The following is an 18,692-nucleotide window of genomic DNA, read 5'->3' as shown; positions in this document are numbered from 1 at the left end:
ATCCAGTTGAAGTCGGAAGTTTACATACACTTAGGTCGGAGTCATTAAAACTTGTTTTTCAACCACTCCACAAATTTCTTATAAAACTATAGTTTTGGCAAGTTGGTTAGGACATCTACTTTGTGCATTACACAAGTAATTTTTCAACAATTGTTTACAGACAGATTATTTCACTTATAATTCACTTTTATCACAATTCCAGTGGGTCAGAAGTTTACATACACTAAGTTGACTGTGCCTTTAAACAGCTTGGAAAATTACAGAAAATTATGACATGGCTTTAGAAGTTTCTGATAGGCTAATTGACATCATTTGAGTCAATTGGAGGTGTACCTGTGGATGGATTTCAAGGCCTACCTTCAAACTCAGTGCCACTTTGCTTGATATCATGGGAAAATCAAAAGAAATCAGCCAAGACCTCAGGAAACAATTGTAGACCTCCACAAGTCTGGTTCATCCTTGGGAGCAATTTCCTAACACCTGAAGGTACCACGTTCATCTGTACAAACAATAGTACATAAGTATAAACACCAAGGGACCACGCAGCCGTCATACCGCTCAGGCAGGAGACGTGTTCTGTCTCCTAGAGATGAACATACTTTGGTGCGAAAAGTGCAAATCAATCCCAGAACAACAGCAAAGGCCCAAAATACAAAGGCCCAAAATACAAAGGCCCAAGGTACAAAAGTATCTATATCCACAGTAAAACGAGTCCTATATCGACATAACCTGAAAGGCCGCTCAGCAAGGAAGAAGCCACTGCTCCAAACCCGCCATAAAAAAGCCAGACTACGGTTTGCAACTACACATGGGGACAAAGATTGTACTTTTTGGAGAAATGTCCTCTGGTCTGATGAAACAAAATACAACTGTTTGACCATAATGACCATCATTATGTTTGGAGGGAAAAGGGGGAGGCTTGCAAGCCAAGAACACCATCCCAACCGTGAAGCACGGGGGTGGCAGCACTATGTTGTGGGGGTGCTTTACTGCAGGAGGGACTGGTGCACTTCACAAAATAGATGGCATCATGAGAAAGGACAATTATATGGATATTTTGAAGCAACATCTCAAGACATCCGTCAGGAAGCTTGGTCGCAAATGGGTCTTCCAAATGGACAATGACCGCAAGCATACTTCCAAAGTTGTGGCAAAATGGCTTAAGGACAACAAAGTCAAGGTCAATCCTATAGAAAATGTGTGGGCAGAACTGAAAAAGCGTGTGCAAGCAAGGAGGCCTACAAACCTGACTCAGCTACACCAGCGCTGTCAGGAGGAATGGGCCAAAATTCACCCAACTTATTGTGGGAAGCTTGTGGAAGGCTACCCAAAACATTTGACCCAAGTTAAACAATTTAATGGCGATGCTACCAAATTCTAATTGAGTGTATGTAAACTTCTGACCCACTGGGAATGTGATGTAAGAAATAAAAGCTGAAGTAAATCATTCTGTCTACTATTATTCTGACATTTCACATTCTTAAAATAAAGTGGTGATCCTAACTGACCTAAGACAGGGAATTCTTTCTAGGATTAAATGTCAGGAATTGTGAAAAACTGAGTTTAAATGTAGTTGGCTAAGGTGTATGTAAACTTCTGACTTCAACTGTACATGTGCAGGTTGGAGCCAGGGGCTCCCACACTGGGCGCCCGTGGAGCAGTTGTTGTGGGGGATTAAGTGCTAAGATTTGATACCAGCAACCCTGCAACTGCTAGCTCACTTCCCACCAGATTTGTCCTGTCAGACCCGGGATTCGAACTGGCAACCCTCTGGTTGCTGGCTCGCCTCTCTAACCTCTAGGAATCAAAAGTTGAGTTGACTCTCAAACTCTTTCTCTTCTGTTGGAAGGCACTAGGTTAATTTAGCGGAGTCCATGGCAATTACATATGCCTTCTGGTTAAACCAGACTAAATGCTACGATTAAATCAGGCTACCTATGGATTGCGCTCATGGATAAAAACATCTGCATTTTTAACAATTCCCCTTTCCCCACACCTAGCCTGGCCCCATATCTGTTTGTGCTGTCTTGTCGACTCCTATGGTCATTGTCCGTAGGTCAATGGCCAAACAGCAAAAACAGATCTGGGATCAAGCTAATACTCACCTGTGTGTATGTAGTAGATGAGTCCCTGCAGGACGTCCTGTTGGGAGAACTTGTCCACAGTAACCCCCCTTCTCTGCAACTCCCCCCTGGCAGGGGTCCGGGCCAGCATGTAGATTAGCCTGGCATCATCACTGTCTGCATCCGTGGCAAACAGGTACTCAGCAGTGACCTGAACCAGGCCCCCTTCCTCACAGGTCAGCCCCCCAAGCAGCCCTGGTCCTAGTTGGGGGGGCTCGTCATTCACCGGTAGGATCTGTGTGTGTGGGGGGGGGGGGGGGGGGGAGGCCACAATGGAGCAAGAGAAAGATGGCATTCGCACTTTCTACATTTTCCTTACATTTTCCCATTTTCCTTTCGTTCAAAAGTTTGGGGTCACTTAGAAATGTCCTTGTTATCCATGATAACATACATGAAATGAGTTGCAAAATGAATAATAAATATAGTCAAAATGTTAACAAGGTTATAAATAATGATGTTTAATTGAAATGATCTCTCTTTTGAAGAACATATCAAGACCATTTCAAGGACAGCTTTTTTCCATCTACGTAACATTGCAAAAATCAGAAACTTTCTGTCCAAAAATGATGCAGAAAAATTTATCCATGCTTTTGTCACTTCTAGGTTAGACCACTGCAATGCTCTACTTTCCGGCTACCCGGATAAAGCACTAAATAAACTTCAGCTAGTGCTAAATACGGCTGCTAGAATCCTGACTAGAACCAATAAATGTGATCATATTACTCCAGTGCTAGCCTCCCTACACTGGCTTCCTGTCAAATCAAGGTCTGATTTCAAGGTTTTACTGCTAACCTACAAAGCATTACATGGGCTTGCTCCTACCTATCTCTCTGATTTGGTCTTTCCGTACATACCTACACGTACGCTACGGTCACAAGACGCAGGCCTCCTAATTGTCCCTATAATTTCTAAGCAAACAGCTGGAGGCAGGGCTTTCTCCTATAGAGCTCCATTTTTATGGAACGGTCTGCCTACCCATGTCAGAGACGCAAACTCGGTCTCAACCTTTGTCTTTACTGAATGGGTCATATGCTAGAGTGTAGTCTGGCCCAGGAGTGTGAAGGTGAACGGAAAGGCTCTGGGAGTGTGAAGGTGAACGGAAAGGCTCTGGGGTAACTGGGATTCTCTGCCTCTAACCCTATTACAGGGGCTGAGTCACTGGCTTACTGGGGCTCTCTCATGCCGTCCCTGGAAGGGGTGCGTCACCTGAGTGGGTTGATTCACTGATGTGGTCATCCTGTCTGGGTTGGCGCCCCCCCTTGGGTTGTGCCATGGCGGAGATCTTTGTGGGCTATACTCAGCCTTGTCTCAGGATGGTAAGTTGGTGGTTGAAGATATCCCTCTAGTGGTGTGGGGGCTGTGCTTTGGCAAAGTGGGTGGGGTTATATCCTTCCTGTTTGGCCCTGTCCGGGGGTGTCCTCGGATGGGGCCACAGTGTCTCCTGACCCCTCCTGTCTCAGCCTCCAGTATTTATGCTGCAGTAGTTTATGTGTCGGGGGGCTAGGGTCAGTTTGTTATATCTAGAGCACTTCTCCTGTCCTATTCGGTGTGTCCTGTGTGAATCTAAGTGTGCATTCTCTAATTGTCTCTTTCTCTCTCTCGGAGGACCTGAGCCCTAGGACCATGCCCCAGGACTACCTGACATGATGACTCCTTGCAGTCCCCAGTCCCCCTGGCCGTGCTGCTGCTCCAGTTTCAACTGTTCTGCCTTATTATTATTCGACCATGCTGGTCATTTATGAACATTTGAACATCTTGGCCATGTTCTGTTATAATCTCCACCCGGCACAGCCAGAAGAGGACTGGCCACCCCACATAGCCTGGTTCCTCTCTAGGTTTCTTCCTAGGTTTTGGCCTTTCTAGAGAGTTTTTCCTAGCCACCGTGCTTCTACACCTGCATTGCTTGCTGTTTGGAGTTTTAGGCTGGGTTTCTGTACAGCACTTTGAGATATCAGCTGATGTACGAAGGGCTTTATAAATAAATTTGATTTGATTTGAAATAATAATTGTGTCCTTCAAAATTTGCTTTCGTCAAAGAATCCTCCATTTGCAGCAATTACAGCCTTGCAGACCTTTGGCATTCTAGTTGTCAATTTGTTGACGTAATCTGAATAGATTTCACCCCATGTTTCCTGAAGCACCTCCCACAAGTTGGATTGGTTTGATGGGCACTTCTTACATACCATACGGTCAAGCTGCTCCCACATCAACTCAAAAGGATTGAGATCCGGTGACTGTGCTGGATGCTCCATTATAGACAGAATACCAGCTGACTGCTTCTTCTCTAAATAGTTATTGCATAGTTTGGAGCTGTGCTTTGGGTCATTGCTTTGGGTCATTGGAGCTGTGCTTTGGGTCATTGTCCTGGGTCATTGTCCTGAAATTGGCTCCAATTAAGTGCCGTCCACAGGGTATGGCATGGCGTTGCAAAATGGAGTGATAGCCTTCCTTCTTCAAGATCTCTTTTACCCTGTACAAATCTCCCACTTGACCACCACCAAAGCACCTCCAGACCATCACATTTCCTCCACCATGCTTGACAGATGGCATTAAGCACTCCTCCAGCATCTTTCATGCATCTCACGAATGTTCTTCTTTGTGATCCGAACACCTCAAACTTAGATTCGTCTGTCCATAACACTTTTTTCCAATCTTCCTCTGTCCAGTGTCTGTGTTATTTTGCCCATCTTAATCTTTTATTTTTATTGGCCAGTCTGCGATATGGCTTTTTCTTTGTAAGTCTGCCTAGAAGGCCAACACCCTGGAGTCGCCTCTTCACTGTTGACGTTGAGACTGGTGTTTTGCGGGTACTATTTAATGAAGTTGCCAGTTGACGACTTGTGAGGCGTCTTTTTCTCAAACTAGACGCTCTAATGTACTTGTCCTCTTGCTCAGTTGTGCACCGGGGTCTCCCACTCCTCTTTCTATTTTGGTTAGAGTCGGTTTGCTCTGTTCTGTGAAGGGAATAGCCTTCATTTCTCAGAACAAGAATAGACTGAGGAGTTTCAGAAGAAAGTTCTTTGTTTCTGGCCATTTTGAGCCTGTAATCAAACCCACAAATGCTGGTGCTCCAGATACTCAGCTAGTCTAAAAGCCAGTTTTATTGCTTCTTTAATCAGGGCAACAGTTTTCAGCTGTGCTAACATAATTGCAAAAGGGTTTTCTAATGATCAATTAGCTTTTTAAAATGATAAACTTGGATTAGCTAACACAACGTGCCATCGGAACACAGGAGTGATGGTTGCTGATAATGGGCCTCAATACGGCTATGTAGATACTCCATTAAAAATCTGCCGTTTCCAGCTACAATAGTCATTTACAACATTAACAACGTCGACACTGCATTTCCGATCAATGCTTTTTTAATGGACAAAAAAAAGTTCATTCAAAAACAAGGACATTTCTAAGTGACCCCAAACGTTTGAATGGTAGTGTATATAGCCTACTCACCTGGACTGGTAAGAACACATGAGCAGAGTTGACACCATCAGTTACTGTTAGACCAACAGTGTCCTCCACAGTCTCAGAGTCATCATGGATGTACCTGCAATGAGACATTTTTTATTTTTATTTTTAAATGGACCCACATAGATTGGGTTGCCGTGATTAACCTCAAACCAAACCAAATCCTTACACGGGCTGCCTCCCTCTATCGTCTAGCCCCCCTTATCGTGCCACTATATGCCCCACCTGACTCGGAGACCTCTCAGGTCTTGGAGGATGAAGGTGTCACCCTGGCGGAGCTCTCGCCCCTGCAGCTCCAGCTTCCCGTGGATGGGCGTAGTCTGCACCCCTACTCTGAGCTTGTCCTCCAAGCTGTCCCCGTCCCGCACCAACAGGTGCTCCTCCGTGAAGAAGGCCCCTCCTCCTTCCTCCACTCTCAGTAGGTTGGTGAACACCTGAGGAGGTCCAGGATAACGAGATAGAAATCGATGGAGGTGGAGATAGAAACGAGAGTTGACAGAGAAAGAGAATGGTAAACGGATTCGTTTGGTGCAGAGTGGAGTGGATTCTCGCATTTGAAATGTTTCAATGTCTACGTCGTGGTTCTAAGACCGTCGATACCGAAGCAGTTCATAAAAGACACTGTTCACCTTCATGACGAGCATTTATCTTTTCTTTATCTTCCTCATGTAACATGGTGTTGTTGATAAATATTTCACTTGACCAGAGAACCCCCCCCCCCCCCCGCACCCACCTCAGGAGCCTGGTTGTCCACAGGAGTGACGGTGACGTTGAAGAGCAGGTCAGTGGTGGTTCCACCGTGGTGGTCGCTCACGGAGAACAAAAACTGGACAAACAGCGGCTCTGGGCCGATGTCCTCGATGGGGGGCATGTACCCCACCTTCATGTGGTTGACTGCATGCTGACGGACACAACACATGTTGCTGCGTGAGGTTTAGTAAGAACAGGCGTTTGTAATCCAAAATGAATATACCTGCACATTACATGCATGACAGTGTATTGGTGCAGTATATTGGTGAGCGCACCTGGGTGAATGACTTTAGCACAGGGACCATTGGGTCTTTCTTCATGGAGTGGGTGCTGTCTGTGTAGAATAGTCGCCCTGCATCAGGTAGCCTGCAATCAGGGCCACAAACACACTCTGTTAGACGGGGCGAATCATTCCCATTTATTTAGGCTTGGGGCGTGATTGTCCTGGTACAAATCCAGCATACAGTTGTATGATTTTCATTTTGAAGAGCGTTTTTCCCTTTAAACGTCATAAACCTCATGCATTAAACAATACATCTGAAACCATATTTATTAAGCACGCATTGGCCTCAGCTAAGCTGGTGACACAGCCACAGTAGAGTCCATGAAGTGAACAGCCATGTTGTGACTATGAGAGAGAGAGAGAGAGAGAGAGAGAGAGAAGTTGTACTGTACATGTTGTGACTACGAGAGAGAGAGAGAGAGAGAGAGAGAGAGAGAGAGAGAGAGAAGTTGTACTGTACCCTGGCCGTGTGGGGCTGAAGCAGGGCGTGGTGATGAAGAAGGAGAGGTCCGTGTCTGGGTGCTCTGTGTCCCTAAAGTGGATGTGACTCTGGGTCAGGTAGACCACGTCAGTCTCCCTCACCGTAACCGAGCGAACGCTGCCAGACACCTCCACCGGAAGCTGGTCTTTGACTGGGAAAACGTGGATCACCACAGTCTGTGTTGTGGTTGGAGGGCACAGAGGACAGCACAATGGAATATGGATCATTCATGGAAAACGGAACGTTTCAGACAAATAGACATTTAAAGGGGTTGTAATATAGACATATGATCCAATAAATATATATTTTCCCAGATTATATTTCGGGCTTTCACTGCATTCACTGCCTTACCATCGACTTCTGGTTAAAATATCCCCAAGTATTGCAACGTAACAGTAATGTGCCATATGGAATATCAGGTTTAGATCTTTGCACACTTACGTGTCTGTGGGATAGGTTTGGGGGTTGATGGCTGTCTGAGAGGGTGAAGTCGAAGGTGTCCTCAAAACACTCCTCTCCAGAGTGCCTATAATAGATCATCCCCATGAACAGATCCCTCTGCAGGAAACTCTTCACTGGCACGCCTACAGGAAATCACAACCCAGTCATCAACATAGACATCGAATACATAGAATGGGACATTTTCTCAATGCAAGATGGTAAATACAGAAGGAGAGCTAACTACCCGTCTCATGTTGAAGGTTAGCCTCATCAGACCTCAACAAAAACAATCAATGTCGCTCACACACAGGTTGAACCTAACTTGCTTAAATGCCAATTATACAGGGTTTGGACTATCAGTTATCAGGCAATTATAGCAATGGAGCTTTTCGATACAATTTGTGATGATATCCTATTACCTGGCTGTTGTGGGTGGGCCTTCTTGACCACCTCTCCAGCGCGGGGGAAGGTGAGGAGCTGGTACAGGATGTAGTCATCACTGGAGTCCAGGTCGGAGGCCAGCAGCATGTACTCTTCCACCAGCACCTCGCCGCCCTCCTGCACTTCCAATGCCACGTTGTTGATAAGGAATGGCGCCGTGTCATCCTTGGGCAGGATGTTGATGGGGAACTTGTGGCGGATGCTGTGGCGCCCGTCTGTGATGCGGAAGACAATGTGGTCGCGGGTGGTGTCGCTGTCCGAGTGATGGTAGACAACCACGCCCTCTTGTAGGTCCCGTATCCGGAACATAAAGCCTTTACCACCTGGGAGGAGATGCGAGTTCGAATGAATGAATGTAGGCTAGTGAGATTCAAATCATCAGATTCTGGAATGAGTTTAACCCTGGTTAAAATGTTGTTGTTTTTTGATGATATTTGTTTCGTTACAAATTTGGGTCGCTATAGCGTGTAGTGTGTCTTCATGGTAACACTTTCTTTGACGCCCAGTGTCATAACACATGATGACATGGTCATAATCATATCATAATATTTCCTGACAGCTGACAAAACTTGTCATAACATGGTCATAACACTCATGACCCACATATTGAAACGTGGTGACACGTGAAAAGTGTTATTTTATGGCTGGTTATGACACCTCCAGTTGAAGTTAGAAGTTTACTTACACCTTAACCAAATACATGTAAACTAAGTCATTCACAATTCCTGACATTTAATCTTAGTAAAAAATCCTGTCTTAGGTCAGTTAGGATCAGCACTTTGTTTTAAGAATGTGAAATGTCAGAATAATAGTAGAGAGAATAATTTATTTCAGCTTTTGTTTCTTTCGTCACGTTCCCAGTGAGTCTGAAGTTTACATGCACTTAATTAGTATTTGGAAGCCTTGCCTTTAAACTGTTTAACTTGGGTCAAACATTTCGGGTAGCTCCCCCAATAAGTTGGGTAAATTTTGGCCCATTCCTCCTGACAGAGCTGGTGTAACTGAGTCAGGCCTCCTTGCTCGCACATGCTTTTTCAGTTCTGCCCACACATTTTCTATAGGATTGAGGTCAGGGCTTCGTGATGGCCACTCCAATACCTTGACTTTGTTGTCCTTAAGCCATTTTGCCACAACTTCGGAAGTATGCTTGGGGTCAATGTCCATTTGGAAGACCCATTTGCGACCAAACTTTAACTTCCTGACTGATGTCTTGAGATGTTGCTTCAATACAGTGCCTTGCGAAAGTATGCGGCCCCCTTGAACTTTGCGACCTTTTGCCACATTTCAGGCTTCAAACATAAAGATATAAAACTGTATTTTTTTGTGAAGAATCAACAACAAGTGGGACACAATCATGAAGTGGAACGACATTTATTGGATATTTCAAACTTTTTTAACAAATCAAAAACTGAAAAATTGGGCGTGCAAAATTATTCAGCCCCCTTAAGTTAATACTTTGTAGCGCCACCTTTTGCTGCGATTACAGCTGTAAGTCGCTTGGGGTATGTCTCTATCAGTTTTGCACATCGAGAGACTGACATTTTTCCCCATTCCTCCTTGCAAAACAGCTCGAGCTCAGTGAGGTTGGATGGAGAGCATTTGTGAACAGCAGTTTTCAGTTCTTTCCACAGATTCTCGATTGGATTCAGGTCTGGACTTTGACTTGGCCATTCTAACACCTGGATATGTTTATTTTTGAACCATTCCATTGTAGATTTTGCTTTATGTTTTGGATCATTGTCTTGTTGGAAGACAAATCTCCGTCCCAGTCTCAGGTCTTTTGCAGACTCCATCAGGTTTTCTTCCAGAATGGTCCTGTATTTGGCTCCATCCATCTTCCCATCAATTTTAACCATCTTCCCTGTCCCTGCTGAAGAAAAGCAGGCCCAAACCATGATGCTGCCACCACCATGTTTGACAGTGGGGATGGTGTGTTCAGCTGTGTTGCTTTTACGCCAAACATAACGTTTTGCATTGTTGCCAAAAAGTTCAATTCTGGTTTCATCTGACCAGAGCACCTTCTTCCACATGTTTGGTGTGTCTCCCAGGTGGCTTGTGGCAAACTTTAAACGACACTTTTTATGTATATCTTTAAGAAATGGCTTTCTTCTTGCCACTCTTCCATAAAGGCCAGATTTGTGCAATATACGACTGATTGTTGTCCTATGGACAGAGTCTCCCACCTCAGCTGTAGATCTCTGCAGTTCATCCAGAGTGATCATGGGCCTCTTGGCTGCATCTCTGATCAGTCTTCTCCTTGTATGAGCTGAAAGTTTAGAGGGACGGCCAGGTCTTGGTAGATTTGCAGTGGTCTGATACTCCTTCCATTTCAATATTATCGCTTGCACAGTTCTCCTTGGGATGTTTAATTAAAGCTTGGGAAATATTTTTGTATCCAAATCCGGCTTTAAACTTCTTCACAACAGCATATCGGACCTGCCTGGTGTGTTCCTTGTTCTTCATGATGCTCTCTGCGCTTTTAACGGACCTCTGAGACTATCACAGTGCAGGTGCATTTATACGGAGACTTGATTACACACAGGTGGATTGTATTTATCATCATTAGTCATTTAGGTCAACATTGGATCATTCAGAGATCCTCACTGAACTTCTGGAGAGAGTTTGCTGCACTGAAAGTAAAGGGGCTGAATAATTTTGCACGCCCAATTTTTCAGTTTTTGATTTGTTAAAAAAGTTTGAAATATCCAATAAATGTCGTTCCACTTCACGATTGTGTCCCACTTGTTGTTGATTCTTCACAAAAAAATACAGTTTTATATCTTTATGTTTGAAGCCTGAAATGTGGCAAAAGGTCGCAAAGTTCAAGGGGGCCGAATACTTTCGCAAGGCACTGTATATCCACATAATTTTCCTGCCTCATGATGCCATCTATTTTGTGAAGTGCACCAGTCCCTCCTGCAGCAAAGCACCCCCACAACATGATGCTGCCACCCCAGTGCTTCACGGTTGGGATGGTGTTCTTGCCTTGCAAGCCTCCCCCTTTTTCCTCCAAACATAACGATGGTCATTATGGTCAAACAGTTGTATTTTTGTTTCATCAGACCAGAGGACATTTCTCCAAAAATTACAATCTTTGTCCCCATGTGCAGTTGCAAACCGTAATCTGTATTTTTTATGACGGTTTTGGTTCTTCCTTGCTGAGCGGCCTTTCAGGTTATGTTGATATACAGTGCCTTGCGAAAGTATTCGGCCCCCTTGAACTTTGCGACCTTTTGCCACATTTCAGGCTTCAAACATAAAGATATAAAACTGTATTTTTTTGTGAAGAATAAACAACAAGTGGGACACAATCATGAAGTGGAACGACATTTATTGGATATTTCAAACTTTTTTAACAAATCAAAAACTGAAAAATTGGGCGTGCAAAATTATTCAGCCCCTTTACTTTCAGTGCAGCAAACTCTCTCCAGAAGTTCAGTGAGGATCTCTGAATGATCCAATGTTGACCTAAATGACTAATGATGATAAATACAATCCACCTGTGTGTAATCAAGTCTCCGTATAAATGCACCTGCACTGTGATAGTCTCAGAGGTCCGTTAAAAGCGCAGAGAGCATCATGAAGAACAAGGAACACACCAGGCAGGTCCGAGATACTGTTGTGAAGAAGTTTAAAGTCGGATTTGGATACAAAAATATTTCCCAAGCGTTAAACATCCCAAGGAGCACTGTGCAAGCGATAATATTGAAATGGAAGGAGTATCAGACCACTGCAAATCTACCAAGACCTGGCCGTCCCTCTAAACTTTCAGCTCATACAAGGAGAAGACTGATCAGAGATGCAGCCAAGAGGCCCATGATCACTCTGGATGAACTGCAGAGATCTACAGCTGAGGTGGGAGACTCTGTCCATAGGACAACAATCAGTCGTATATTGCACAAATCTGGCCTTTATGGAAGAGTGGCAAGAAGAAAGGCATTTCTTAAAGATATCCATAAAAAGTGTCGTTTAAAGTTTGCCACAAGCCACCTGGGAGACACACCAAACATGTGGAAGAAGGTGCTCTGGTCAGATGAAACCAAAATTGAACTTTTTGGCAACAATGCAAAACGTTATGTTTGGCGTAAAAGCAACACAGCTCATCACCCTGAACACACCATCCCCACTGTCAAACATGGTGGTGGCAGCATCATGGTTTGAGCCTGCTTTTCTTCAGCAGGGACAGGGAAGATGGTTAAAATTGATGGGAAGATGGATGGAGCCAAATACAGGACCATTCTGGAAGAAAACCTGATGGAGTCTGCAAAAGACCTGAGACTGGGACGGAGATTTGTCTTCCAACAAGACAATGATCCAAAACATAAAGCAAAATCTACAATGGAATGGTTCAAAAATAAACATATCCAGGTGTTAGAATGGCCAAGTCAAAGTCCAGACCTGAATCCAATCGAGAATCTGTGGAAAGAACTGAAAACTGCTGTTCACAAATGCTCTCCATCCAACCTCACTGAGCTCGAGCTGTTTTGCAAGTAGGAATGGGGAAAAATTTCAGTCTCTCGATGTGCAAAACTGATAGAGACATACCCCAAGCGACTTACAGCTGTAATCGCAGCAAAAGGTGGTGCTACAAAGTATTAACTTAAGGGGGCTGAATAATTTTGCACGCCCAATTTTTCAGTTTTTGATTTGTTAAAAAAGTTTGAAATATCCAATAAATGTCGTTCCACTTCATGATTGTGTCCCACTTGTTGTTGATTCTTCACAAAAAAATACAGTTTTATATCTTTATGTTTGAAGCCTGAAATGTGGCAAAAGGTCGCAAAGTTCAAGGGGGCCGAATACTTTCGCAAGGCACTGTAAATACTTTTGTACCTGTTTCCTCCAGCATCTTCACAAGGTCCTTTGCTGTTATTCTGGGATTGATTTGCACTTTTCGCACCAAAGTACATTAATTGATTTTCCCATGATGGCAATTAAAGAAGCACTGAGTTTGAAGGTAGGCCTTGAAACACATCCACAGGTACACCTCCAATTGACTCAAATGTTGTCAATTAGCCTATCAGAAGCTTCTAAAGCCATGACATAATTTTCTGGAATTTGCCAAGCTGTTTAAAGGCACAGTCAACTTAATGTATGTAAACTTCTGACCCACTGGAATTGTGATACAGATTATTTCAATTATAAATCACTGTATGTAAACAATTGTTGGAAAAATGGCTTGTGTCATACACAAAGTAGATGTCCTAACCGACTTGCCAAAACTATAGTTTGTTAACAAGAAGTTTGTGGAGTGGTTGAAAAACGAGTTTAATGACTCCAACCCAAGTGTATGTAAATGTCCGACTGTACATAAGAGTGTCAAAACCCACATTTACTCAAATGTGTTTCCTTTCATTTAAAAGTTTGTTTCCTAAGTTATTTGTTGTTGTTGTTTTTCATGATTCCTTTTCATCATATTTGAAATATCTTTTAAATAACAGAAAATACACTTTATGACACTGTCATGAAGCATTATGAACATCATATCTGCTCCAGAAATCTGCTCCTGCATTCATCCCAGTCATCAACAACAGCGCATTGGGCTAGGCGCATGTCTGACATCAATATGTTCTGCAATTACAATGATCATTCAATATGGTTCGTTTCAGAAAATGTCAAATATCAAACACACTGTTGACAAGTAGGCTACGGTGTAATAGAATGTTTTGCTTTGTGTGGTAGGTTTTGTGTGGTTTTGACACTCTCTTGTAGGTGTCATAACCAGCCATAGAATAATGCAATATGTGTCACAAAGGTCTAAATATAATGGTCATGACAGTGCGATGAACCATACTATGACAGGTTATGACAAGATATGTCAGCTGTTATGACATGGTTATGACTGTATCATAACATGTTATGACGCTGGGTGTCAAGTAAAGTGTTACCGGTGCCATGTATTGTAAGTTAACCCCACTACAGCATATTAAGGCTAAGCATACAGTACATCAGGAAATTGGGTACTTGGATATTTGACATGGTGTTATGAGAAGCACCCTAAGGTGGACATCCCCCACTCTTGCCAAAGCCACTTCATGTTTTCATTTATTAATGATTTCTCACAAATAAGCTAGGTTTTTTTTTTTATGTTGGATGCATATTGTCATTTGGAAATAACAAGTTTCGCTTTTGCCTAAAGGCACTACGCGCTGGCTCAGGCTTTTCCCTGTCGCTGAAAAACAGAGAGGGAAAGATGGCGTCCTTCCCAGGCTAGCGTGCTGTGGCGGCTGCCCAACGTGACGATGGCCCACTCCTGCTTGCCAGGGAGACAGAAGGGCAAGGTCACAAGACAGATTGAGTGATGAATGGTCGCGCATGAAACCTCATTAGCAGCAACTTTACTGCGGGGGAAATGGGGGAAATGGCTACAAGTCCAACGGAGAAACAACTTGGTAATTGGGCCCAAAGGTGGCAGTGGGCAGCAGGCCCAAAAACAAAACAAAAAACACAGGTTCCCAAGTCGGAGGACAGTGTGGAGTATGAAGGAACAGTCAGGCAGCTTTCCATTTGGCTGAAGGCGTTGGACCAAACGTGCTCTGACACTCCCCAGCGTCGACGTCCCGAGTCGGAGGTCAAGGGTGAGCAATTCCCTCTGCCCGCCAAGTCCTCCAGAGACACTATGTATTGGTGGGCCAGAACTCTCACTGAACTGAGTGGAGCTATGAAGAAAATTAGCAAACAGGTTCTGATAAGGGTTCTGTTTTTTCCCCTCGCTCTCTATATATCACGGGGAGGGGGAGGGGGGGGGGGGGGGGTCGTCAATCAGTATGAAAGCGACCCTCCCCCATCCAAATAACAACAACGTAAACAGCAATTAAAGTGATAGCGGGATGGGTGTGGGTGGGACGGTTGTTTGAGCAGGTGCTGCTGTTCATCGGATGGCCCTACAGGAGGGAATGGGATGGAGTCAGTGGCCGATGGGAACTGAAGTTAGTCCAAACTGGAAACTACCGAACTGAAAGAAACCACCAGCTCAGCCTCCCTGTAAGGGACTAGCCTTCTACAGAGCCCAGATTGACAGAGTAAAATGGTCCGTTATGAGGGGTTCAAAACAATAACCGAAGCCACTCGGTCGTACACGTCACCACTGTAACCTCAATAAAAACACACAAGCATTTGCGCTTCTCTCACACTGTCCAAAGTAGTCATGAAAGGTTACGTCCCTAGCCTTGTCTGTCTTCTTCTCTCTCTCTTAAACAAAAAAAAACAGGTCTGCTCTTGGGACAGCGCATCTGCTCTTTGTGCACAGTGGCATGAAATGACATAAGTCTCCCCAATCTGCTTCACTCAGGGCCTGTGCAAACAAAGGCCTGTCTCCCCGTGCGCTGGAGTGGAAGGACAGACGCCGGCACACTGAAGACAGCTTTGTGTGCGAGGGCCCCTGGCGAAAGTGGCGACGGCCCATTTTACACCTGATTAGGAAACACATGCAGGCCACCTCACATATGCTTCGAGAGCCGCGCCACCGTCCCCAACGGATGGGAAACACATGGAAGCAAAAGGGCGGAAAAGGGCAGGCGTTCCTGGGAATCTTCAGGGTGGCACTCCAGATACCAGCACAGAAGTCCAAGGAAGGGTTCAAAAATGTGTAATTCTTTTCCTGAATGTTCTGTGATAAGGAAGCGCATCAACGATTCAACAAATGTTTTAGTTGTGCATTCTTTTACTTTGTATTGTGACATTTTGTCATTTACTTTGAATAGTGACAATGTCTAGTTTTCTTGTCTCATTTTCCATATGTGTCCTATCAAGACAGTTCTACGTCACAGTTCTATCGGCAATGTTCTGAAAGTTTCACCTAACTGAACCCACCCCATCTGACCTCTCACCTCTGACACTGAGTCGTCCATGCAGAGGTCCGTCCACGGCCACCAGGTAGACAGCATCAATGTTGTCACTGTCCACGATCTGGAGATCCTCCCAGGTGATTGGCCGAGACTGACCCTCCAACAGATCCAACCCTGCCAGGATAGGTTGGTATCAACATCCTGTCTTTATCAGTGTATTTTTATTTTATTGATTTGATTTATTTGATCATTTAAAAACATAATTCAGCCACACAAGTGGATAAACTGAATTAACACCTTATTTCCATTGTGGACTCCATATGTCGTACATTTCACTATATACCTCGTACAGTAGCCTACAATACAGACATAAATACAAGCTCCTCAATGGGTTTGCATCATCTCTTATGATGGCAATTTCTTTGCAATTCAATGTGATGTTTCGATGTGAAGATACCCATGTTCCACGAGACTCTGGGTGCGTTTGTCTCAGCTGCTCTGATGGAGAAGTGGACCATAATGGGTGGGCTGGCTACATAGGAACCGTCAATAGCCTGGAACTCAACCTGCAGGAAATGGAATAGATATAGCATTAGTTTAACATGACGTTTCCACTCGTTCTTCAGCTACAATCTCTCTCTAAATGTGACTTTGGAGATGAAAAAGACACTGGAAAGCAGGTCTCATTAACCAGCAGGCCAGCTCAGTAGAAGCTTGGCTCGGCTCGACATGCCTCAGCTCGGCTCAGTGGTGTGAAAAGGGCCGAAGAGCTCTATTGCTCCACCACAGTACCTCATAGTTCCTCCTCCCTGTGTGACTACTATTGGGCGGCTGGTAGGCTATCTTCATCTCGTGTAGGTCCTGCCAGATGAAGGAGTGGCAGGTTTTGGTGTGGTCGTCCAGGTGGGCGATGTAGCCCTGGGCGGGGGGCTTTGTCACGTTGAACACCAGGCGCTCCTGGGGGGTCTCTCCGTCCTTGGCGTCCAGCGCGGCCGTGGTCAGGGGGGTGAGGATGAACTGGTCCGCCTCCAGGATGAAGGAGGCCATGAAGGCGGCCTGCGGAGGCTGGTTCTGCATGGCCCCATGGATCAGCACGGGCAGCCACACAGCCTCCGTCTGGGGGACAGACAGAGGTTAGTGGCATTGAATAGGTTAAATACACCTTTCTTTTCTAACGAGAAACTACTTAAAGCTGGGATTGAAGGGGGAAATAGTGCCACAGGCACATTTGTTATTGTTTTTGTTTGGTTGACAAAACGGAGGTGAGCAGCGGCATTAATATCTTGTATTCTGAGCCATGTTCTGTGTACGTTTGGTAGGACGTTGATGGAATATTCTCCTAACCCTTAGACAACTGGACACAGGAATGCTGTTGCAACCTTCCCATGAAACATGTCTAGAACATTAATACTGAATATTCTGAGAACATGGTAACCACGTTCTGGGTCATTTCTGTTTGACATTAAGTGAATGGGTCTCTTGGAAATGGTCCTTACACATTACTGACCTAATGAGATTCTTTAGAGAACTTTCTCTAAAGTTGTGGGAACGTTTGTTGTTAAATGTGAAACAACTCATCCCATTCAGCATTGCGGTCTGTATCATCCAATCACAGAGCAGATACAAGTCACGTGGACACTGGACTCATTCGCTAAATATCTGTATGTCCTGCCCCCCTTAGTGACTGTTGCTAGCTTCCTCAAGCAAGAGCCAAAACCATGGATTCTACCACGACTACACAGAGAATTGCCACAAGAAATTGTATTATATCCCTAAAATAAACCATGAGATCTGTTAGCGAACAGATGGTGGCACTCGATAGCACTGTCACAGGCGCAGCCTGAACTTGTAGGTCCCGTTAGAACAGACCCAGGGCCTGTTTCTGCGGGCCAATCTTTTTTCTTGAGCGGATGGTTGTGGGGACAGAACATAATTATAAATCATTTGTACACTGAAAATTGTCTGCAAGAAGCCCAAAACAGATATAGTATTTGACAAAAACTGGGAAAGACTGGGAAATACTTGGGAAAGATTTCCTAAATTAAAATAGCTTTGAGCTGATTTCCTGGTGATTTTTATGTTTAACAGCAAAAATGCGCAAATAAAATCAGCCGCGGGATGAATTTGGCTCGCGGGCCGACTATTGGGGAACCCTGCCATACAGTATGTTACAGTTACAGTAGTCTCTTACCTCCAACAGTGCTCTGGAGGCCTGGTCCCGTAGCTCCACTCTGATAGGGATGTAGTCAATCTCCGGAGAAGGGGGACTCAGGTGCTGGTACTTCAGAGCCAAGCTGAGGAACTCGTGGCAGGTGGCTTTGAGGAAACGCACCTCCTTGGTGCCATGGAGGCAGGGCTTGTTTCCTGGACAGGGGTCTCCAGTTTGTCTGCCTTGAATGATGAATGATCGTGAATGATCGTTAGAGGCCTATGTCAATCAATGGAAGTTTACCCGAGGCTTGTTAAATATACAGAGCAACTACGGAGAAGAATCAAAGAGAGTGGCTTTGCAAAACTACATTCAACACAAGGGACAAAAAAAGTGAGTGACAGTGTTTGATTCCTTTGCTGTACGTGTTCAGTAGTATCAATTATCTGACAGGACAAAAGCTCCCAGATGTGATGCCATACGAATGTAGGATCTTAATTTGAGCCAGTTTGCTACAGCAGGAAAATAATCCTGCAGCAACAGGAAATGTGAGTTATTATGTGGATTATAATTCATGGATATTCATGTAGGGGTTGATGCATTTTTCTTGAGGGAAAATCACATTTGCCATTTTGTTAATACATTTTAGGAAATTACAACCTTCAGATGTCTTTTTCAATCTCAGACGCACACTACAATTTGGCTACAAGGTCCTACGTTGCAGGAAAGTTCTCCTGCAACACGGTGATCAAATTACGATCCGACATCTGTA

At 44.5% G+C, this 18,692-nt stretch overlaps 1 protein-coding gene across 1 annotated transcript in view; it reads right to left on the bottom strand.

Moving 5' to 3' along the window:
- LOC139409019 (Fras1 related extracellular matrix 1b) overlaps positions 1-18,692 on the bottom strand; it is a 60,609-nt gene that overhangs the window by 37,955 nt on the left and 3,962 nt on the right. The window contains exons 6-17 of the mRNA XM_071153658.1: positions 17,963-18,162; positions 16,564-16,887; positions 16,229-16,337; positions 15,814-15,945; positions 7,963-8,307; positions 7,544-7,686; positions 7,082-7,278; positions 6,614-6,704; positions 6,322-6,489; positions 5,814-6,022; positions 5,574-5,667; positions 2,106-2,358 (exon numbers count right to left, since the gene is read on the bottom strand). Of these exons, the coding sequence (XP_071009759.1) occupies positions 2,106-2,358; positions 5,574-5,667; positions 5,814-6,022; positions 6,322-6,489; positions 6,614-6,704; positions 7,082-7,278; positions 7,544-7,686; positions 7,963-8,307; positions 15,814-15,945; positions 16,229-16,337; positions 16,564-16,887; positions 17,963-18,162 (2,265 nt within the window). The remainder of the gene's footprint in view (positions 1-2,105; positions 2,359-5,573; positions 5,668-5,813; positions 6,023-6,321; positions 6,490-6,613; positions 6,705-7,081; positions 7,279-7,543; positions 7,687-7,962; positions 8,308-15,813; positions 15,946-16,228; positions 16,338-16,563; positions 16,888-17,962; positions 18,163-18,692) is intronic.

This window comes from Oncorhynchus clarkii, chromosome 5 (assembly GCF_045791955.1).
Source record: "Oncorhynchus clarkii lewisi isolate Uvic-CL-2024 chromosome 5, UVic_Ocla_1.0, whole genome shotgun sequence".
NCBI lineage: Eukaryota > Metazoa > Chordata > Actinopteri > Salmoniformes > Salmonidae > Oncorhynchus > Oncorhynchus clarkii.
The sequence above is the reverse complement of the archived record's forward strand: the minus strand, read 5'-3'. Positions and strand labels throughout refer to the sequence as shown.